Source organism: Euleptes europaea, chromosome 10 (genome assembly GCF_029931775.1).
Source record: "Euleptes europaea isolate rEulEur1 chromosome 10, rEulEur1.hap1, whole genome shotgun sequence".
NCBI lineage: Eukaryota > Metazoa > Chordata > Lepidosauria > Squamata > Sphaerodactylidae > Euleptes > Euleptes europaea.
The window spans coordinates 14,674,647-14,699,313 of NC_079321.1; the positions used below are offsets into that span (position 1 = coordinate 14,674,647).

The following is a 24,667-nucleotide window of genomic DNA, read 5'->3' on the forward strand; positions in this document are numbered from 1 at the left end:
CCGCAACAATGGGAGGTTTTGCCTTGGATTTTCCGCTCTCTAGATGCACATTTTCCCCATCCAAATTCTCACATCTCAACAATAAGCCCCCCTGCAGAGTTTTGAGAATTTGTTTGGGGGAAATGTGCATCTAGAAAGCGGAAAATCCAAAGTAAAACCTCCCGTGCTTAAATAGCCGATGAGAAACAATGGGAGGTTTTGCCTTGGATTTGCCGCTCTCGAGATGCACATTAAGGTTTGCCTGCTCCCGTTCATTCCATGGGTGGATGGGGGGACCACTTCCAGACCCCATAACTTGGGACCCCCAGACCCAATTTTCACCAAACTTGGGGGTTCTTGCAAGAAGGGTCCCTCCAAGCTACCCTGAAAGTTTGGGACCTCTACCTCCAAAATGCCCCCCCAGAGCCACGGAAAGCCGCGAATGTGCTTTAAATGGCTTTATTTGGCCGAATTTATTCGGGAACGCCGAATTTCATGCCGAATTCCACAGATCCGAATAGGGGGAGTTCGGACTTGCACATTTCCCAAATAAAAATGTGCCAAATTTTACCGAATCCGAATTTTACCGAATTTTTTTTTTCAACAGCCCTATTCCTAAACCCAGTGCAGGCATTCCGGTCAGGAATGAGCTGTTAGTGTGGTGTAGTGGTTAAGAGTGGCGGACTCTAATCTGGAGAACGAGGTTTGATTCCCCACTCCTTCATATTTGCGGTGGATAGGGTTCCGGATGTGAACTGGAAGTGCTGAAGCACTTCCGGGAGCGTGCGACCCCCCCACTCCAAAAACCTCCCGCCAAAGAAGAAGAGGGACCTGGTAAGCCTAGCGGTGGATGCTAGTCTGGTGAACTGGGTTGGTTTCCTCACTCCTACACATGAAACCAGCTGGGTGACCTTGGACTAGTCACAGCTCTCTTTGAGCTCTCTCAGCCCCACCTACCTCACAGGGTGTCTGTTGTGGGGAGGGGAAGGGAAGGTGATTGTAAGCTGGTTTGATTCTTCCTTAAGTGGTAGCGAAAGTTGGCATATAAAAAACACCTCTTCTTCTTCTACTGCCTTACTGAAACTTCTTGAAATCCATTTTGAAATATCAAACACAACGCCATTATGTTAGCAAAGGCCATGAACTGAGTTCCTTCACACAGAGTTCTTTACATTTCAATAGGTACAGGAATTTCTCTGACCATATTTTCTCCTCTTTTCAGATCCCCAAACTGGTGCTTTGCAAAACTGGTGCTAGCCAGCCCACTAACCAAAGAAAATGTGGAAACATCGACATTTACCCTTTGCAGCAATCTTTTGTCTTTTACTCTCAGGCTGTTATATAGCTGAAGCCCAGGCACCCGGTATGTATTCCCCATCTTTAGCTCATTTAATAGTTTCAGAAATCAAGACGCGTCCAGCTCTTGCCTTTGGGAAGAAAATGTGTGTAAGACACTTGCCGCAAACATTTGTTTAAATCCATCACAACCAATTGCAGAGACTTTTATATCTGTCTGCCTTATGTTGTTTTTACATGACCATGGGGACTGGGTGTAATGTCATGAAAGGGTCATTGACTGGAGGCAGATATTGGGGGATTCAGTAGTTGCCTTTGGTACAGTGTCTGCTTCCTGATTTACCAAGCACGCTTTCGCTAAGACAAAGTACATCTCTCTTGTTAAACAGAGATGACCCGAGAGTAATGTGGATCTTGTTAATAATGTGAGCCACCTTTGACCTTCGTTTTAATCACTGTAGCACCAAGTAATAAGCCAATATTTCTCATTGACGTACATCCTCGCACAGACTATTGGCATACAGTGCTAACATCGTATTCTTGTATAGCATTGCCGCTGCATCCTGTTTTATACTCCCAGGATTGAAACATCTAAGCGTTTTAAAAGTTCAAGCTTCTCTTGATTCATGCATCCTGTTTTGCAACATTGTGATGGATGGTCAGTTCTGAAGCACAAAGTGATTTGCTGATTCAGCAGGTCTGAGGCGTGGGCCATGAACCATGCCGGCAGAATTACTTCAGTATTCACAAGTGCAACCAGGAGAGTCACCAGTCAAATAGCTGAAGTTTTGAGTATGATTTGTAGGTCATGAAGTCATTGGGAAAGATGCTGACAATGCCATCTACATAGCAAAGGAGATCTCTCTGGAACATACCACATCTGGAAAACATGACAGTTCTAGATTGATGAGGTGTATGAGTCGGGTGTAAAATGATAGCATCCTATATCAGCCAATGCAAGTGTCTTGTCAGGGATGAGTTTTCTTTCCTTCTCCTTGCTCCAGTTTGAGGGTTTTATTGGGTTCCATGCTAAGGATGATTTCGGGATTGGGCATGACTGAAAATAATAGCACAAGACTTTTCCCCCTCAACTGACCTCTGGAAAATCATAAATTGATGTGTTTTTTTAAAGATGTCAAAATCGGTGCCGCTGCTGATATAATATTTCTAGTGGATTCCTCTTGGAGCATTGGAAACGAACATTTCCAACTTGTTCGAGAGTTTCTGTATGATGTTGTAAAACAATTAGATGTGGGTGAAAATGATTTTCGGTTTGGTCTGGTCCAGTTCAGCGGAAACCCACATACAGAGTTCCAGTTAAACACGTATCACAGTATGCAAGACATCCTCTCCCATATTTCGCACATGACCTATATGGGGGGAGGAACCAAGACCGGAGAAGGATTAGAGTTCCTAATTCGGAACCATCTCACTAAAGTTGCCGGAAGCAGAGTGAGCGATGGCGTCCCCCAGATTATCATAGTCTTAACGGACGGACGATCCCAGGATGATGTGGTCCTGCCATCATCTGTTCTTAAATCTGCCGATGTAAACATGTTTGCCATCGGAGTTCAGGATGCAGTGGAAAGGGAATTAAAGGAAATAGCGAGCGAACCCCTTGATACGCACCTGTTCAACCTAGAGAATTTTGCTGCCCTGCACGGCATTATAGGAGACTTAGTGGCCAGTGTTCATTCGTCTGTTACTCCAGAAATGGCTGGAGCCAATGGAGTGATTAAAGACATCACAGGTAACACTATTCTGCTGTGACGTTGCAATACTTGTACTTGAGGGCAATATTGCAGTTGCCCCGGTTCCATTTGGATGTGTAGTCCCAGGGCCTTTCCAGATAATGACCATTTTTTAAAAACTCTGTTCCAGTACAATGTTCTGCTCCAGTATTATCTGGACAGGGAATTTGCTGGAGCTGCGCAGCCGGTGTGGCCCGCAAAGGAAAAAGGCGGCGGGGGGGGGGGGGGAGAAGATCATGAAATGAAGCAGGGTTGCTGCAGATCTCTCCCTGTATTCATTGCAAGGGCACTCCAATACTTAAGTATTACGGTGGGAGAATGTTTGACCGCTAATATTTTTGTAAAACATTGTAAGCAACATAAGACATTTTAATATTTTACAAATTGGCACGAGGAGAGAGAAAGTTATGTCACTTGTTTCGCTGCTGAAGGGAAATGGCATTTTCTCAGCAGTGGTGTGTTGTGGTTTGAGTGCCGTGAAAATGTGATTTCTCTCTGTTCAGCAAGACATCGGGATCCTCCTAAGCTAAGATTATTGTCTGTAAAGGCCCTAAGATGCGCATGGAATGGATTAAAAACAAAGGTTTCCCTGATGCGTACGCTTTCCAGCAGACTCAACCTGGCATAGTTGGCACCATAAAGCAAAACCAAACAAACATGACATCCATTGAGCCTCAATCATTAGCTTAATTACATAGTCATGTGTATCTCACAAAGTGCAAGACAGATAACAATATATCTTATGCCTCATTTATGCTCACAATAGTCCTGTCTGGGAAGCTGAAAAAATGGCTTATTCCAGAACAGCTGTTGAGTCCCGAGTGAATGCAGTTTTTCCAGGTCTCACTGTCCTAGAGATATAACAGATGCAAAGCTAACCCATATCCTTAAAGGTAAAGGTCCCCTGTGCAAGCACCTGGTCATTCCTGACCTATAGGGTGATGTCACATCCTGATGTTTACTAGGCAGACTATGTTTACCGGGTGGTTTGCCATTGCCTTCCCCAGTAGTCTACACTTTACCCCCAGCAAGCTGGGTACTCATTTGACCGACCTCGGAAGGATGGAAGGCTGAGTCAACCTTGAGCCGGCTACCTGAAACCAACTTCCGTCAGGACTGAACTCAGGTCATGAGCAGAGCTTGGACTGCAGTACTGCAGCTTACCACTCTGCACCACGGGGCTCCTTACCCATATCCTTAGGTAGATATTAAGTCATTGCCAATGGATAACTGCTAGAATTCCCACATATACATAATTTTGCTTGAGAAATCTCCCAGCCCACTGATGTGCATATCTATAACAAAGTTTTATTACACTAACAACTACCTCGAGGAGGTAGTCCTCATTCACACAGTTCCTATCGCTGCAGGAAGTATTTGATATATTTCCCTACCTACAGGGTGAGGCGATAAGCCTGAATTATATTTTGTTATTGCTATTAACAAGCATTTGGTCTGCCTCAACAAGTAGTAAGAAAATGAAGCTGCACTGGTAGGTAGGAGAAAAAAGAAGAAAAGGATGCAAGAGGGAACAGTTCATTTGACCTTTTCCTATTTATCCAAGGCGGAAGCCAGAGAAGTTTCTGACCGAGCTCCCCTGAGGAAGCTTATCACGAAACTCGTCGGGATCTGACAGGTCAAATTGTAGTGGTAGCAATGATATCACTCCTCTTTTCTTGCTGAGTTTGCAAGTTGACTGAGAGATTACGTACCTGTTCAACCGTCCATGAACTCTGTTGCTTAGATTTACCTTCATCTTGGACAGTTAGTTGAAACAGTTACAGGGGAAAAAAAGCTAAATTAATTGCTTTTTAAGGGTTGAGATTGGCCTTCTAATCTAGCTATGTCAGATGTATCTCGTGCCCTATCTTTGGCAAATACTTGTTTTTTCCCTAGACCCCCTAGCAAGACACAATATACACAACAGCCACCCCTCTTCTCCCATCCCTCTTCTCCCACCCTTCTTGATATGCAAGAAAAGAAAGGGAGAGAGTGAATTATCTTTTGGGGAATACAACACTTTGTGGTTATTTTACTGGTGGTTACTTCATATTGGGAAGAGTAGAGCAGGAACGCTTTGCTGCAGAGTGTTTCAACTGATGTAAAATCACAAATATGAAAAAAAATCAGTTCAATTCTGATGTATCCGATTATTCCACAACGATAAGGGATCAGACCTTTGTTTTTATACCGTGGGGGTGCATGAAAGGAGGTGACGCATTTCGAGTGATCCAAGAGAACAGCAGTCCCATCCCCTGTCCTAACCCTCATCTTGTCTTGTCTAATTAACCTCATCCCATCGGCTCCATCATTGGCACTTTTTCTTCACCACCGCATTGCTGCATGACCCACAGCCAAACCAATGTTTTCACTTGTTTTCTGCAGATTTTATGGAGCCAGCTCCAGATTACTGATGGAAACTGGGAGGTGTTTCCTAATTGACAGGCTGGCCTTTGCAGCATCATTAAGCATTTAAAAAAAAAAACACCTGGTGACTGAATTAAATTTATTTTAGGCTACTTTTAATTGCCGGAAAGGACTTTGGCTGCTGGCTTTAATAGAATTAATCTGAGAGCCAGCATGGTATAGTAGTTATGAGCAGTGGTTTGGAGCGGTGGACTTCAATCTGGAGAACTGGGTTTGATTCCCCACTCCTCCACCTGAGCAGCAGATGCTAATCTGGTGAACCAGGTTGGTTCCCCCACTCCTCTACATGAAGCCAGCAGGGTGACCTTGGGTGAGTCACAGCTCTCTTAGAGCTCTCTCAGCCCCTCCTGCCTCACAGGGTGTCTGTTGTGGGGAGGGGGAGGGAAGGAGATTGTAAGCCGGTTTGATTCTCCCTTAAGTGGTAGAGAAAGTCGGCATATAAAAACCAACTCTTCTTCTCCAGATTTTTCGGTGAGGAAGGATCCCTCTGCAAAAGGTGGCGTGGAAGGGAGACATTTCTTTCAGAGGCTTTATGACTATGTAAAAGGCACAGCTATGAAATATCTCCTTCCGCTTCCTCTGTATGCATATATTGTCCCTTAAGGGATTTAAGGCATGGGCACCTATAGTTCGAGACCCTCTTTCCTGGCATTTATGCCATACTGTCTGAAGATCTGGAAACAATATTTTGTGGTTCTCTAATCTGAAGCATTTATTTAACCTCCAAAACGCACAGTCTCAAGACACCTGGCAGAGCATAGCTTGAAGGGATGTGTTAATTTAATTTATATAAAGTGACCATGCGCATTGGTTATTTGAATTATAATAGTTTTGTAAAGAGAGGCACCAATATAAGCAGAATGTGTGTATCTCACAATATTGCTCTTGCTACCAGCGTCCCAGAATAATATTGAAAAGCATTTGCTTTTTCTAACATCAAATCAAGAAGCAACAGTAAATTGACATATACATATAGGCACAACGCCACACCTCCATTTATTGGCTCTCTTGGGGTAATTTTACATTCCTTGATTCATATATACAGTTTATTGTTATTTTCCTCCATCTTTAAGTGATGTGGCATGCAGTAATGTTGGATTGTATTCATTTGCATCCATATTCCAAAGAATAATCAAAATACATCTGGTGCTTTTGACATTCTGCAAATAATAAAGTCTCTTTAAATAGCGACTTGTGTTTTGCCCTGAGATATTTGGTCACAGTTAGTGACTTTTAGTTACCGCTTTCTTTCTAAGCCAGCCATTCTTTGCTGAGTTGTGTAACAAATCACGCTTTAATTTTCCACTAGCCTAATTCTTCATATGTACTTCAGTAGAATGGTATTTCAGTAGCAACAAATTATCCAACTGTTATATATACTTTTCTTTCTGTTTCCTTGAGATCAGCGGTATGTTCTTTAACAGTTACAAGCAATTTTCATGTAACCTTCTGGTGATGTAGAACCAGCGAAGGAGGGTTTTCAGGTTCCGAAAAAGAGAAAAAGAATTGAGACTGACAAAGAATGGGATTCTTAAAATGAAAAATAGGGAACTTTAAACCTTCCAGATCCTATAATTTGTACACAGCCCATCCTTTAAGGGCACCTCTGTGGGGTTCTCATAAGAACATAAGAAAGGCCCTGCTGGATCAGACCAAGGCCCATCAAGTCCAGCAGTCTGTTCACACAGTGGCCAACCAGGCCAACCATCCTGATGCAACCCACTACACCACACTGGCTTTCATTTCCAGGAAAACCCAACACGGAGCTGACATCCTTAACTTGCCACTTTTTACTTCTAGAACGGAAAGGCTCGAGTCAGACCTGCCAAGATTAGAACCCCCCCCCCCAAAAAAAACCTGTCCCCTCAAGGGGTGAGATAGGGTAGGTTTGCCCCAAACACCCAGTGGCTACAGATCTAGACCAAGTCCCTTAAATCACATATCCAGCTCTGTCCAGGGAAGAGAACTAAACAGGTAGAACAAAGATAAAAGATATATTGTAGTAGTAATAGAAGCAGCAGCTGGTTTTATTTCAAAATCATAAATGGAGAAAGTTGGAGTGATTTTTTCTAGTTATACTTTTAAAACAATGTAATAGTGGGGATGACAACAGAGTATTTAATAAGGTTTGATAGGCTATTTCATAATTAAATAATTTTAACATAATTTATAGGGCTGTGAAAATTAAGGATGATACCATTTTGGTAACATCAGTCTGCTGCTAACCAATTTGTGGTGATGCGCTAAACTTTTCCATGACCAGATCATTCCACTGTTTGGACGGAATTAATCAGAGGCCCAAGTTCAATTCCTGGTGGAAAAAAACCAAGGCAGAGTCCATGCATGGAGACAGACATGCTGAGGGCCATTTATTCAGGCATGCTGATTGAACAGGGAGTTTTCTCTGTGGTTGCCTGAGACAGGCAAGCTTGGGGTCAGAGTCCTTCACCCTTAGATTGCATAGAACTGAGCAAACCATTCCCTTCAGTCATAAGTGACTTCAAACGACTGACCAGGTTGCTTCCCATTGGCAGGTCCATAGTTCAGGAGATTGTCAGTGTTGGTTCATCCCAGTTGATCCACTTAGAAAAGGTTATAACACCTAAGGTTGGATAATTATGTTACATCTGGCTTCTTCACCCTGTTTTAACAAGATTCTGCATTACATGATTGAATATCCGGTAGTCATATATGAAGAATAAAATCTGTAAAGTCTTTTGGCTGCAAATGAAATTTTACAGTATTCCCATAAATCAAATCTGTAAGCATATTTGTGTATGCTCTAATCTTCTGCAGTTTGCCTTTTCTGTGCACATGCAAACTGCCATCAAGTTGCTGCCAACTTACGGCGATGCCATAGGGTTTTCAAGGCAAGAGACAAACAGAGGCAGTTTGCCATTGCCTGCCTCTGCTTCATGACCCTGGTATTCCTTGGAGGTCTCCCATCCAAATATTACCCAGGGGTGACTCTGCTTAGCTTCTGAGATCTGACAAAATTGGGCTAGGCTGGGCCATCCAGGTCAAGGCAGTTTGCCTTTTAGTATTATATGTTTCAAAGATATAAGGTAAAGGTAAAGGTCCCCTGTGCAAGCACCGGGTCATTACTGACCCATGCGGTGACGTCACATCCCGATGTTTTCTAGGCAAACTATGTTTATGGGGTGGTTTGCCATTGCCTTCCCCAGTCTTCTACACTTTACCGCCAGCAAGCTGGGTATTCATTTTACCGACCTCAGATGGATGGAAGGCTGAGTAAACCTTGAGCCAGTTACCTGAAACCAGCTTCCATTGGGATCGAACTCAGGTCGTGAGCAGAGCTTGGACTGCAGTACTACCGCTTACCACTCTGCACTATGGGGCTAGTCATATGTCATTTGGAACAAAGTTATTAACCCCAAAATGGTATAAATATCATCCACCTTTCTTGTCTTGTAAAAGACTTTCCCCCTTTGTTTTCGGCACACTTTGCAATCATTGGTTGGCATTCCATCCTGAGCCTGCCTGTGCATGGAAATAGCAGGATGAGAAAGTCTTAGGTATATATTAGCTCACAAAAAAAGTGAGTTCTGAAATCCTGTTGGCAAAGACCATTTGTCAGAAGTGGCCAGGGGACATTTCATGCTGTTGTCTTTTAAAGTGCGCGGAGTAACTCTCCTGTGCTTGCGAATCACAACATGAGAAGAAGCCCCAAGTAGGGTCTTGAATGGGAATTCTTTAAAATACAAGATGGTTGCGTGATTAATATTTATGAGCGGATAATTCATATTCAATCAGAATGCAGAACTAGCAGGCAGGTTTCATTGTCTTTGGCGGTCCTGTTTTGTTTCTCCGCAATCGTGTTTCTTGTCAGTTGTCAAAGAAACATGTCAAAACACTGTTCAACTTGCATGGAATCACTTTGTTTAATGCTTTCACCTGTGCCTTTCTCTCTTTTTTTAAGCACAAGAATCTGCTGACATTATTTTCCTTATTGATGGATCAAACAACGTCGGCCCTGTCACTTTTGCAGCCTTTCGTGATTTTCTTGCAAATTTTATTGAAAGACTCTCAGTTGGAACTGAGCAGATACATGTTGGGGTGGTGACGTATAGCGACCGACCCAGAACGGTGTTCACCTTGGACAGCCACGACCAAAAAGCTGATGTTCTAGATGCAATGAAAGCCCTTAGTTTCCTTGGTGGTGAGGAAGCAAATATTGGGGAAGCGCTTGAGTACGTGGTGCAAAACCACTTCACTCGGTCAGGAGGCAGCAGGATAGAGGAAGGGGTGCCCCAGGTTTTAGTGCTGATAAGCGGCAGTGAGTCTAGCGATGACATCCGAGAGGGGGTCTTAGCCATCAAAAGGGCGAACGTATTCACATTTTGCATTGGGGTCGAGAATGCTGACACTGTAGAGCTTCAGCACATTGCTACTGACGGAAGCTTCGTATTCACTGCCCTGGACACACGTAACCTTGATGAACTTCAAGAACTCTTACTACCAAACATTGCGGGAGTGGCCCAAAGAATTATATTGTTAGATGCCCCAACCATTCTTACAGAAGGTATGTATGGTTTTTTTAATGAACTCTTTTGTGTACATATATGTAATTGAGTTATTTTCTCTCTTGTACGGTACTTTTTATGTTGGTTTCGTGATTACTAGCCTGAGAGCTGATCGATTACCCTAGTGTCTCACCTTTCTTCTGTCATGAAATTCATGGTGGCGTACAGGAGGTCCCCCATCCAACCACTTAGTGTCAGTCAGTGTGGTGTCGTGGTTAAGAGCGGCGGACTCTAATCTGGAGAAGTGGGTTTGATTCCCCACTCTTCCACATGAAGCCTGCTGGGTGACTTTGGTCCAGTCACAGTTCTCTCCGAACTCTCTCAGCCCCACCTACCTCACAAGGTGCCTGTTGTGGTGGAGAGGGGAAGGAAGGCGACTGTAAGCCACTTTGAGACTCCTAAAGGTAGAGAAAAAGAGGAGTATAAAAACCAACTCTTCTTCTTGATGCAAAGAGTATGCAGGTGAATGTGCCACAGCTGTAATCAGGATTGGCAGAAGAGGGGAAGAAGGGAGGATGTGATGGAGGCAATGAATCTAAGGGGTTTGGGGGCATTTGAAGAGCAAAATCTTTATACAATAAAATGTAATAATGCATTAAATAGCAGTGATTATTGTAAGGGGGGAAATGGAAATTAATCCAATCCATTATATGGGGCAATATCCCAGCACTCACTCGGTGCAGGATATTCCACCTGTTTAAAGCAGCAGAGTTCAAAACAGCCAAAAACTCTATATGTGGAGGAATATGAACAGCACGCATATTAAAATTGAAGAAAACTGTTCTTAATAAATGTTTATAAAGTCTTTTAAAATAAACAACATTTTCCTTTTGAGGTTTCTATAACATTTACCTCATCTTAACTGAAACATTGTTACATCTTGAGAGAGAGAGAGGCAGAGAGCGAACACAGAGTGATACTTAGAGTAAATGACAGTTGCCAGTGTCAGTTGGCAAGTAACTGTCACCAGAAGGGAGGGGCTGATTCTAGAGGAGCACAGAACCCACTGTCAATCAGATTTAATCCAACAATTATGCTGTTTTCAAGGCTATTCCCAGACCTTGCTTTATAATCATGTTCATTGTTCAAGGCCTCTTTAGATCCGACCTGTTTAACTTGCACACATTAGAAATTCTGCATTCTGGGTGGTGCCATTGATGCTTCAACTGGCTGGCACAGGGCTGGTTAACATTTGACTATGGCCAGCATGTGCAGCTGCCGTAATTTTTATGGTTGTGGAAACATCAGCTGGAGCCGCTGCGTTCCCAAATGGCAGCAATGGCATATACAGTCTCTGCACAGATACTCTGCTTCACACAAACACTCTGCTCCTCATGAGGCCTCAGCTGTGTCTGCAAGAGGTCAGAAAGAAGTTCCTGCATAGCTCTCGAGCTGCCTCCTCCTCAGACAGATTCAAATGAAGCCCCCTCCCACCGAGAAACATCTCAAGAATGAATTCCATAAGCTAGGTTCAAGCAGAGACACAGGGCCTTGGCTTGGGCCCTCCTGGTGCAAGAACAAAGACAGCCTCTTATTAGCATTGCCTTAGGAAGGCATTTCCTGTTAACCAGGGTGACAGAAAAAGCCTACCTGTCAAAACTATCTAATGCAGGGCAGCTATTTTTCGTTGCACTAACCAAAAAAATCAGAGGCTTGAGAGCCAGCATGGTGTAGTGGTTAAGAACGGTGGTTAGGAGTGGTCTGGAGAACCGGGTTTGATTCCCGACTCCTCCACATGAGCGGCAGAGGCTAATCTGGTAAACCAGGTTGGTTTCCCCACTCCTACACATGAAGCTAGCTGGGTGACCTTGGGCTAGTCAGTTCTCTTCAAGCTCTCTCAGCCCCATCTATCTCACAGGGTGATTCTTCCTTAAGCAGCAGAGAAAGTCGGCATATAAAAATCTCTTCTTCTTCATCTTCATCTTCTTCTTCTTCTTCTTCTTCTTCTTCTCAGATTTTACTGCATGAAGGCATTTTCTCTTTAGGATTAACCTGAATAAAGCAGGAATCCGGTGGTCCCTTCAAGTGCCACTGGATGTCTGTTTTGTTTTGCTGCAATAGACTGATGCAGCTACATTTCTGTCGTTGACCTGAATGCCTACCTGCCACAGGGAATGGCAAAGTAAGTCATAAATGCCTGTTGCAGGGTACACATTATGCAGCTGTCATGAGATGAGGAAATGATGCCTCAGAGCACATACAGAGTGTCTTTGGGCTATGACAGCAGTCACTTACTTGGCAGGATATTAACTACAAAAATGCATTGGGGAGCAATAGGATGTTTCAGGATAGCAGGGTAAGTCTTTGTCTTAAGTAAACAGTGCCTTTGGTGAACAGAACTGCATGTCTAGTTTACCAACATATGGGATAAGAAAACAACAGGTAAGTAGAATGGCATGCCTACCCTTCTACCCTTGTTTGTGGAATTCAGGACAGCGTACAGTGCCTTTCCATGACCACCACCTTGGCTTTGTAACAACCCTATCAGGTAGGTTAGGCCAAAAGTGAGAGATTGACCCCAGATCACCCATTGAGCTTGATAATAATAATTACTAATAATAATAATAACTACGATAATAACAATAACTGTTAAGTTGCAATGGACTCATGGCAACCCCTCATGGGGTTTTCGAGGCAAGGGATGAGTGGAGGTGGTTTGCCATTGCTTTCCTCTGCATAGCAACCGAAGTCTTCCTTGGCTGTCTCCCATCCAAATACTAACCAGGAAGAACCCTGCATAGCTTCCAAGCTTTGACAAGCTTCAGTTAGTCTGGGCTATTCAGGTTGTTTCATATCTGATGGCATTTGAATCCAGTTACGGCTGGGAAGAGAGTGGGTAATAAATCTAATAAAATAAACTGATAATAATAATAATAAATGTCTTTATGGACCTACACTGTCCCACACAGTAGAAAACAGCAAGAGTCCAGTAGCACCGTAAAGACTAACAAATTTCCTGGTAGGGAATAAGCTTTCGTGAGTCGCAGCTCACTTCTTCAGATACCATCATGAACTATCCTACACAGGGCTTTCATGCAAAGCTTAAACCGTGGCAGTTATTAGCACCAGTGTGGTGTAGTGGTTAGGAGCGGTGGACTGTAATCTGGAGAACCGGGCTCGATTCCCCACTCCTCCACAGGAAGCCTGCTGGGTGACCTTGGGCTAGTCACAGTTATCTCTGAACTCTCACAGCCCCACCTAACTCACAAGGTGTCTGTTGTGGGGAGAGGAAGGGAAGGAGATTGTAAGCCGGTTTGATTCTCCTTAAAAGGTAGAGAAAGTTGGCATAAAAAAACCAACTCTTCTTTACCTGATAACTAGGTGCTTAGTTAAATGGTTGACGTTTTATGGAAGTCCATAGTTTATCTTTACTTAGCACTTAGTCTCATTCTGTTTTGTAGTCAAGTCTTTATGAGTAATCTTGACCCCATTATTTTGTCAGGCAGATTAGTTTTGTTTAAAAAAAATGTGGAAAGATTAAAATAAATTGTTTAATAAGTATTTTCTTTGTTCCAGGAGCTTGGTGCTCAGTCAGGCACGTTATTAAGTGCAAGAGGGAGGTAGTTTGGATTAACCCATGCCTGTCCTTGCTTGCCAAGGCAACGTGGGGCCTATGTGTTCATTAAGGCCTCTCCTCTTGTTCTCACTGGAGGGGACGCGTGCCGTGTCAGGAGATGGGGAGGGGACTGAGCTGGGCGAGGGGAAGGAATGAGGAAGCATGGCCACCTCTGACATGGTGAGAGGAAAGGATGTGCCAATGCTGGAGGGTATAGATGGGAATGAAACATGGGGCTAATACCAGGGTTGCCAACTGCCAGGAGACCTCCTGCTAATACAACTGATCTCCAGCTGATAGAGATCAGATCACCTGGAGAAAAAAATGGCCGCTTTGGCAATTGAACTCTATGGCATTGAAGTCCCTCCCCTCCCCAAACCCTGCCCTCCTCAGGCTCCGCCCCCCAAAATCTCCCTCTGGTTGCGAAGAGGGACTGGCAACCCTAGGCTAATACCGATACAAGTAATCTTGTTACAAGTAATCTTGTAACAAGTTAAAATGGATACTAGTCATGATGCATACCTATTCTCTCCAGGATCAGAGGAGCATGCCTATTATATTAAATGACTTGGAGCACAGGCAGGATGGTGCTGCTGCAGTCGTCTTGTTTGGGGGCTTCCTAGAGGCACCTGGTTGGCCCCTGTGTGAACAGACTGCTAGACTTGATGGGCCTGGGTCTGATCCAGCAGGGCCTTTCTTACGTTCTTATGTTCTTACATTCTTAATCCTGTAAATATTTGGTTCTTGTAGGTTATCCGGGCTGTGTGACCGTGGTCTTGGTATTTTCTTTCCTGACGTTTCGCCAGCAGCTGTGGCAGCATCTTCAGAGGAGTAACCCTGAAGGACAGTGTCTCTCAGTGTCAAGGGTGTAGGAAGAGTAATATATAGTCAGAAAGGGGTTGGGTTTGAGCTGAATCATTGTCCTGCAAAAAGTATCAAAGGTAATGTGCTAATCATTGTCCTGTAAGTATCAAGATAGTGCTAATGAGGGTGTGGGATGTTAATATGGAACCATGATTCAGGACAATGATTCAGGACAATGATTCAGCTCAAACCCAACCCCTTTCTGACTATATATTACTCTTCCTACACCCTTGACACTGAGAGACCCTGTCCTTCAGTGTTACTCCTCTGAAGATGCCTGCCACAGCTGCTGGCGAAACGTCAGGAAAGAAAATACCAAGACCACTGTCACACAGCCCAGATAACCTACAAGAACCAATGAACTCTGACCGTGAAAGCCTTCGACAATATGATGTATAATAAATTTAATACAAACAAAAATAAACAACTTATATATAGCCCTGTTCAAGCCTTTATGTATCTATTATAAACATATAATGACCAAAGTAGGACCAAATAAGGACCAAAAGTAGGACCAAATAAGATCCTTATTTGGTCCTACTTTTGGTCCTTATTTGGTCCTACTTTGGTCACTGTGTGACTTCACATCAACTGTGTATGAGTTTCATGTATTTATTGACTGTGAATAACTCGCCTATGATACATGCCTTATGTTTTTAAATTTACTGTGCACCATATTAATTTTTTAGCTCAACCTTTTTGGTTTGGATTCAACATTTTGGTTGAGTTTAATTTGTTCCCCCCCTTTTGTTGTTGTTTTTATTATTATTATTAATCTGTGTGATTGTAAATGTATGTATGAGTTTTTTTCTTCTTCTTTTCCTTTTCTTGTTAAAACATTAATAAAATATCTTGGGGGGGGGGGAAATACAGCCAAACAATTCCAAAGCTAAGAACAAACGTGTTTGGTCTGTAAAGCCTTCTTCAGTGGTCTGAATACACCTATGCCATTGTACAAGAACATAATTTCTATTTTTTTCTGAACATTAGCATGGGACTTTTTATTAATAATTTTAGGCAGGTTGTTTAATCATATATTTTCATTTATATTTCAGAACGTCATTCTACTCAGTCACCAAGACTGTAATATTCATATACACTTATGTTCTTGTACAATGGCATAGGTGTATTCCGAATTGTATCTATACAGACCACTGAAGAAGGCTTTACAGCCCAAACGCGTTTGGTCTTACCTTTGGAATTGTTTGGCTGTATTTTTGTGTTTATTTGGTATATTTATAATAGATACCTAGAGGCTCGAACAGGGCTATATATAACTTGTTTATTTTTGTATTACATTTATTATACATCATTTACAGGATTACTTGTATCAGTATTAGCCCCATGTTTCATGTTGATTCCTGACCTTTGGGTATCTTATTCTAGTTTTTTAGGGTTAAGGTTCCCTCCCTTTTTGTTGTTGGCATATAGATGGAAATGGCCTTGCGGCTTGAGAAAGAGGGAAAAGTGGGAGTGTGGTGCTAGGGTAGTGGTGGGGACAGAGGGCTCTACAATTGATTTTTAATGATTTACTATAGGAGAGCCAGGGTGGTGTAGTGGTTAAGAGCGGTGGTTTGGAGCAGTGGACGCTGATCTGGAGAACCAGGTTTGATTCCCCATTCTTCCACAGGAGCGGCGGAGGCTAATCTGGTGAACTGGATTTGTTTCCCCACTCCTACACATGATGCCAGCTGGGTGACCTTGGGCTAGTCACACTCTCTCAGTCCCACCTACCTCACAGGGTGTCTGTTGTGGGGAGAGGAAGGGAAGGTGATTGTAAGCCGGTTTGATTCTCTTTAAAAGGTAGAGAACGTTGGCATAAAAAACCCAACTCCTCTTCTTCTTCTTCTATATGCTTGTTAGCCATCCTGAGGCCGACTTCCGTTGGGAAAGGGTGGGATAGAAATTGAAGAAAGCAAATAAATAAATAAGGTGGTAGGAGATGGCAAACCAGAAGGTATGTTTGGTGTTGGTGGGAAGAGGCAGTCCAGAAGGTGTTGGTTGGCTGTGGAGGGAAGTGTCAACTCTGAAGCCAAAGGGCGTCCATGTTCCAAGGCAGAATACTTCTGAATGCCACACGCTTGGGGGCGAATAGCAGGTGAGGGCCGTGGCTTTCCACCCGGGTTTATGGATTCCTAAAGGACAACTGGCTGGCCTCTGTGGTGAGCAGGATGGAGGGCTAGAGAGGCCTTCGGTGTGATCCACCAGGGTTCTTCTTTCTATATGATATGGCAAAAAATATATATCCAGAATTAAATCCAGAAGAATTTTATGGTACATAGAAGTGACTTTGCAAAAATAATCCTATTTCAGCTAGCATGAACAATGTGAAAATAAGAAAGATGCCTGCTAATGCAGCATGGACTGGCAATGCTGAATAAGTAAACCCATTAATTGTATTATAAACATATATATGTATCTTATTGCTTGCAGTTATGGAAGCCAATCAGAAGGACATAGTCTTCCTGATAGATGGCACAACAACACAGGGGAATGCCCCTTTTAATGGAATCCGCGAGTTCCTTTCCAAAATCATCAACAGACTGGACGTTGGACCGGACAAGATCCAAGTTTCGGTGGCGCAATTTTCAGATAACGTAAAACCAGAAATCTTTTTCAGAACTCCCCAGGACAAAGCTGCCATCGTTAGCAGCGTCAAGAAAATGAGACCGCTTGGTGGCAATGTACACAATGCAGGTTTTGCACTAAGGTACGTTAAAGACCGCTTGTTCACGAGCGATGAAGGATGTAGGATTGATGAAGGTGTCCTGCCCATGCTGGTCCTGATTACTGGTGGTAAATCCAGAGATGATGTCGCTCAACCAGCACAAGAATTGAAAGGCAGAGGCATCTTGGCTCTTGCCGTGGGAGCTCTGAATGCCGATCGCGCCGAACTGGAACAAGTTGCCTTCACGCCAAGCTTGGCATTCACTGCCAGTGATTTCCGCCAAGTTACCATGCAGCCTATTGTCCCTGACGTCCTGACGCAAATACGGACCCTCTCTGGAACTCTTGTGGAAAAAACAACAACAACAGAAGGTAATATTCCTGTTGACTTCTGAAGTACATTGCAAATTGACGGGTGTAATGAATACTTTAGGGAATCGGTTGATTGACATTGTTTGATTCCTGCTACAAATCAAACACAACCAACATAACCATTAGGGCAACAGATGTTGTTGCTATTTGACATGTAACCTGTCTATTTTGTACAGGTTTTATATTAATATACTGACAGAGAAATATGGGGATGACTGTTTGCTGCTTCTAAATATCGTAAGATAGGGAACATCAAGGATAAGAAGCTTTCTCCTCAGCGAGCATGATGGCAAATCTCTTTCAGATCTTTTAGTTTCGGGTTTTTCCCTAGGTGGAAGCCCCCTCCCCCAAAAAACTATAATCAGCTTTGTTCAAACATAGTTGTAAAGCTACCTTGACAAGTATGATAGACGGGGGAGAGCCGGGGTATAAATCTTTCAAACATGTGCCCAAATTAGGATGTCAACCCTATGTAATGATAACTTTGAAGAACTCCAGTTAAATTAACAGTGATCAGAATTTGTTTTTATTAATTGCTTCGGGATTCAGAAATAGCTATTGCTTAGGGTTGCTGGGATCAGAGGGCCGACAGAGGGAAGGGTACCCAAAACACCAATGTGTGTGCTTCATTGCCAAGGTCAATGCCTCTGAGTTCACTGGACAAATCCAGTTGCAGGGGATTGCGATAGCAATATCCAGCAATGTGTGGATACATCCACAAGCTTGTTGCTGGACAATTCTTAAAAGAAGAGCTGTTTTTCAAGCAAGTAAGATGGCACATCACATTAGGGCCAAAATCAGTTTTGGTTTTTCGTTAGGCCAATTTTCAACATGGCCTTTTCAGTTACCTGCTAACTTTTAAAGACTCTCCTACTTATCCCGAATTAAGATGAATATCACAGGAAACAATCCTTCCACTTAACAAGCTTTTTCAAAATGTATATGTCCTACTAATATAGTCTTGCATGGTGCATATAAGCTGTGACATTTTTATTTTAAAAGATAAATTAAAAATGTTCTTATACCTGCAAAGATATATGTACTTCTCTCTCTCTCTCTCTTTCTCTCTCTCTCTCCCTCTCTCTCTCTCGTGTTTCTTTCCTTGTAAGAATTAGTACATGTAGGTATTAGTACGTACACACAAAACAAAAAGGTTAAGCAAGTACAATTTTCTTTTATCTGACAATTACAACTAAGAATTTTTATATAATACCAGCTTTACTTACAGAATGGCTGTAGAGATCAGCATAAACAAATGCCTCATAGTCATTCATATTGACTTGGCCAGGCTACAATGAAATTTGTTTTCTGCATCATTTTTATATAGTGCATGTTCCTTGTAAATGCACTTATACATAGTGAGATCTGATATGCAAATTCTCCAGGGCTCAATGACCACAGTTCATTGTAGAGTTGCGTGCTCAAGTGCAATTAATTTCATTGGCTTAGCCCTGTGGCGCGGAGTGGTAAACTGCAGTACTGCAGTCCAAGCTCTGCTCACGACCTGAGTTCGATCCCGACGGAAGTCGGGTTCAGGTAGCCGGCTCAAGGTTGACTCAGCCTTCCATCCTTCCAAGGTTGGTAAAATGAGTACCTAGCTTGCTGGGGGTAAAGGGAAGACGACTGGGGAAGGCAATGGCAAACCACCCCGTAAACGGAGTTTGCCATTTTTATTTATTTATTTATTTTGATTGAGGTAAACTGCGGGAAGACTTGCAGGTGAACTTCTGAAAGTCAGCCCCCGATTAATCAGACAATGCAGTATCCTGAACCTGGGCAGTAGCATCATTAGTGGGCATATATTGTGGAACAAAGGCCTCCAAACCTGTTTCAGCAGTGATCAGGACAGCCCTGCTTTTCCTACTCCCTCATAGAGTCATTTGGGGTGGGAGAGGGAAGGTCTAGTTCATCCACAAAGAGCATAGCAGGGATAGAAGCCTGAAACCATTGGCAGTTTCCTTTGGAACTTAAGTAGACACGACCTGAAATCCTCCAGGACCTTCTGAAAAGGCCTGAAATTCTCCAGGGCCTTCTGAAGGGTGCTGAAACTTCACAGGGCCTTATTTTAGTTCTTGGTGCTCAGCCGGAGATTTTATCAGATGAGTGCTGGATCTTTTGAATCCCACTTGGAATATCCAAGAGTGGCTCATCTACTGGATGTCTGATATTGACCCTAAACCAAGAACTAGCACATTCAGTATAAAAGTCGATTGTCCTGAGGTTTGCTGGCAATTCTGTGCTTTAGAGCAAGGCTCTAAGTTAGTTGTAGACAGGACAAAATGCTGTTCTCACTGAAATGAGATCCAGGGGAGTTTTTTTTTGTGAAATCAACATGCAACGGGGGATACCTGGACTGTGCAAACTGATAAATTCTTGTGCTCTTCTCAGTTCTCCTTTCCTTTTTTCCAACTGCCCTGACCTCTTTCCTCCTCTCTCTAACAATGTATACATGTGTGTACAGCAAATGCCGTATGCACACATGATAAGTATTTGTGTGTTTTTCTGTGATGCCTCATGTTATTTTCTGTGCTCTACCGCAGTTCTGGCAAACAAAAGGGACATCCTCTTTCTTTTGGATGGATCAGCCAACGTTGGAAATGCCAACTTCCCGTTTGTCCGTGACTTTGTTGTGAGCCTAGTTAGGTTACTTCAGGTTGGAATTGACGATATACGAATCGGCCTAGTCCAATTTAGCGAGAACCCTAAAACCGAATTCTTTTTAAACACTTTCCTAACCAAGTCAGAGGTCCTTAATCGCTTAAATCAGCTGAGGCTCCAGGGGGGTTCAGTGTCGAACTATGGCTCCGCGCTAGACTTCGTTCTTTCCAATCATTTCACTGAAGCCGGTGGGAGCAGGATAGATGAAAATGTTCCTCAGGTGCTAGTCTTCCTTGTGGCGGGGCCATCTGCCGACTCCTTCCGACAGGCCGCTAATGCTTTAGCCCGCTCCGGAGTGCTGACATTCTGCATTGGTGTTAGGAATGCCGTTCGGGCAGATCTCCAACAGATCGCATTCAATCCACAAATGGTGTACTTTAAGGATGATTTCAGATCTCTGGCAGCTTTACCGCAAGACATGATTAGGCCGCTAACGACATACGTTAGTGGCGAGGTGGAAGAAGTCTCCATCCCAATTGCAGGTAATCTCTTCCTTTCTTCATTGGTTTGTTTTACCTCCAAGTTGTACGTTTGAAAGACTGCGGGGGGAAATCTCTATAGGGAAGGCATTTTCGCGGAATAAATTGATGGGTATCGCATATGCATCTATGGTGGGGTTGCCAGCCTCCAGGTAGTAGCTGGAGATCTCCTGCTATTACAACTGATCTCCAGCCGAGAGATCAGTTCACCTGGAGAAAATGGCCACGTTGGCCATTGGACTCTATGGCATTGAAGTCCCTCCCCTCCCCAAACCCCACCCTCCTCAAAAACCTCCCGCCAAAAACCTCCCGCCAGTTGCCAAAAGGGACCTGGCAACCCTAATCTATGGTTATGTGGTGGGCATCAGTGCCTTCAATAGGTTCACTCCATGGAGTCCTCTTTATGAACGAGCCAGACATATAATTTTATTCACGTGGTTATGAGGGGAAGTGTACTTTGTCATACATAGGGTTGCCAGCTGCAGGTTGGGAAATTCCTGGATATTTGCCGGAGAGGGGAAGGTGCCTGAGGAGGGTGAGGTTTAGGGAGCAGCATGGTATGATGCTATAGAGCAGGAGTGTCAAACATAAAGCCCGAGGGCTAGATCCGGCCCCTTGAGAGCTCTTTTCCGGCCCTCAAGCTAACCGAGGCAGCCCCCCCCCCCAATCCGGGCTGGCAAGGCATGGCCTGGCCCAAACAAGTGACATTTATATCACATCCGGCCCTCCTAACAATTGAGTTCAACACCCCTGTCATAGAGTCCTCCCTCCAAAGCAACCATTTTCTCCAGGGGAACTGATCTGTGTAGTCTGGAGATCACTTGCAACTCTTGAAGATCTCTAGGCCCCACCTGGAGATTGGTAACCCTAGTCATACATTGGGAGAAAACGCATGGTCGCTTTATCCTCCTTTAATTCCTGTTTCAACCAGGATTCAGCCTGGATCGAACGCACGCGTTTCGCCTAATGTGCGTTCGATCCTGGCTAAAACAGGGATTAAAGAAGGATAAAGCAACCATGCGTTTTTGCCCATAGTTATTGCACTGGTGTTTATTTTCAGCATTTGGCCGCACTGAGAATCTGCAGTTGTCAAAATAGACAGTTGCTGTTACATGTGATGTGTACAAATTTTCATCTCCTTAACTATTTCTACTTAAAAAAAAATCCTAATCTTTTAATTGTCCTGCTTTTTGGTATTTTGAAAACAAGCAAGCACTGGAGTCAGGATCCAGGGAGGTAGAGTTCCTGTGCCCTTCATGTATTCCTGACTCCAGCTTGCTTATTCACACTGTTTCTTTGACAGCCCTGCTGCCTGGACAAATACAAACAAACAATCAGAGATCCACAAACTCTGAAAGTTTTTCTAGAGTCGTCTTTGGAATAACCCATCAATACCGCTATAATTTTATGCCCCACAATGGTTCTGAACTATTTGGATATCACACAAATGGTGGGCCCTTTTCTTCTTCTCCTTTTCTTGAGAGCCAGCATTGCGTAGTGGTTAAGAGTGGCAGACTCTAATCTGGAGAACCGGGTTGGCTTCCCCACTCCTCCACGTGAAGCCAGCTGGATGACCTTGGGCAAGTCACAGCTCTCTCAGCCCCACCTACCTCACAAGGTGTCTGTTGTGGGGAGGGGGAGGCGATTGTAAGCCACTCTTGAGACTCCATAAAGATAGAGAAAAGCAGGGTATAAAAACCTACTCTTCTTTCTTCAAACAGCAGATTCCCCCATCATGTTGCGAGCTCCTGTATGAATCCCACCCCCAGCTTAGACTCTTCTATTCAGAAGAGAAAGGATAAAAGGGCAGTGCAGTTGCACAAGAGACAATACAAGCCCATGTGCGCTCTTAAAGGGGCTTGCTTAATAATGGCCTGTTTACTGAAGACTGAAATATTGGAAAAATAGAGGTTTATTTGTACAGACATTGGCCTGCATCTAGAGTGGCTGCCATGATTGAATATTGTCCTGCACCCCAAATAGGCTTACTATTTGCCCACCTTTGGGGGGGGGGGGTAAAACCCTCATCCTTGGCCCCAGTTCCCCACCCTTGACAAAATGAGGAGCGAGAGAAAAAAGTGGCGACCATAGTGACACTCCAGGAATTTCAACATGTCTCTATGACCTTTTAAAATGAGCTTATCGTTTAAAAATACTTTCTTGAATGCAACAGCCTCCCTTTGGTGACGCAGTGAAGATGTTGCCAGCTGCTGCTGAAGCAACTTCTTAAAAATCTGCAAGGCCAATCAAACCTCCAGTGGCCAATCAGAAAAATCAGTGGCCCAACCTGATGGGCAAAAGCTCCATTTGGCCTCGCCCATTTTGTTAAAACACTTGGCACATGCCCAGAAAAGGAGTTGGTGAGCACCACTTTGGAGACCCTTGCTATAAAGATGAGGGGAGATTCCTAGAGCATCGCCCAAAAGTGACGTCACATCCTCCCCAAACTCCACCTTCCTCAGGCACTGCCCTCAAAATCTCCCAGCATTTGCTGAGGTAGTGCCAGCAACCCAAACCACACACACCCACACACACAGAGAGAGATTCCTTCAACTGAGCATCAGGATGTCAATAACAAGGTTCTAGCCTAGCCTTCTCCAATCTAGTCTTTTATTCACAAGGAAGGCTTTTGTACAACTATGAGTCTGTACCTGTGGTCTGAAATGGTGCAGGCTCAAACCCAGGTTCCCGGGGAAGGGCCGTAGCTCAGTGGTACAGCATCTGCATGAAGAAGGTCCCAGGTTCAATCCCCGGCATCTTCAGTTAAAGGGACTAGGCGAGTAGGTGATGTGAAAGCCCTCTGCCTGAGACCCCGGAGAGCTGCTGCTGGTCTGAGTACACAGTACTGACTTTGATGGACCAAGGGTCTGATTCAGCATAAGGCAGCTTCATGTGTTCAATGTGTTCAGTCTTGGTAGGAACTGGGACATGAAGATGGGTTATTAGTTATGCTGATAAATTGAATTTTAATGTTTAGACATGCTAAAGCATAGCATGATCTTGGATGTTCTATGAATAGCAAGGAATCACTGAATACTTCCATGGCAGGAGGTGGATATGTAACAGATTCATCCTAACCCTTGGGCACTTAAAAAAAAGCCATAGACATGAATCTTTGAGATAGTATTGCCAGCCCTCAGAGGGCTCCAGAAACCTTGAGAAAATACCATCTATGCAGTGCAATGTTTCACATCATGGTAGTATAGCTATTGGGAAAAGTGGTGCCAAACATAGTTTCTGCCTCTTAGCCCTGGTTCATCACTCAAATTAACCATGCTCGACTACTGTGGATTGGATTGCTAGTAGCTGAATGGGTGAATTGTCTCCCTTGAAAAATAATGGGTTTTTCATTTCTAAATGTATTAACCACCTATGCTGTTATTGTACTTGTTTTATACCTGTAATCAAAAGGAAATCATATATATATGATTATTTATAAGAATTTGCAACAAATATTAAGCCCTTGACCAATAGTGCTATAATTATAGTTTCCCAATAGTGCTATAATTATAGTTTCGCTGTTTTTTCTTGTTTTTTTCTCTCTTTTTTTGTATTGTTTGCTTTATGTATTTACGTGTTCCTGTGTTTGTGAATGGTGATTGTATCTGTTAATCTGTTAATTAAAAAATTTTTTAAAAAAGAAAGAAAAATAATGGGTTGAGGAAACATGAAGCAGCACCCAAGTTCCATCTGTAATGCTGGGGCGGCTGTGGCCCATTTTTGCACATAGGCCAATATGAATATGTGACTCAGCCCCTTTGGGGTTTGTCCCATTCAGCAATCCTTCCAGGTTTAGGCAAGAGAAATGCGGAAAGTGCTTCTGTCCCTTAAGAGCCCTGAAGCATATTCAAATTCAGCTGCTGCTGCTTTCACCATCACCACAATACTGTAATAAAAGTATCTGTACCTTTGGGACAACCCTGTATAGGACAGAAACCCTGTCTCTTTTTGCAAGGAGGCAGAGAGTTAGGGCTAAGGGCTAATTTGAGCATTCGTTATGTGCTACTAATTCCACCACTTCCGATTTCATGCGTGAAACCATGCTTGCAGGTTTCCCCATGGGTAAGAAATAAA

General features: G+C 43.5%; 1 protein-coding gene across 1 annotated transcript in view; it reads left to right on the forward strand.

Moving 5' to 3' along the window:
- Positions 1–1,257: 1,257 nt before the first annotated feature.
- Positions 1,258–24,667, forward strand: part of COL6A3 (collagen type VI alpha 3 chain) — a 106,801-nt gene continuing 83,391 nt past the window's right edge. The window contains exons 1-5 of the mRNA XM_056856863.1: positions 1,258–1,342; positions 2,408–3,025; positions 9,394–9,996; positions 16,851–17,456; positions 19,997–20,596. Coding sequence (XP_056712841.1) covers positions 1,258–1,342; positions 2,408–3,025; positions 9,394–9,996; positions 16,851–17,456; positions 19,997–20,596 — 2,512 coding nt within the window. The remainder of the gene's footprint in view (positions 1,343–2,407; positions 3,026–9,393; positions 9,997–16,850; positions 17,457–19,996; positions 20,597–24,667) is intronic.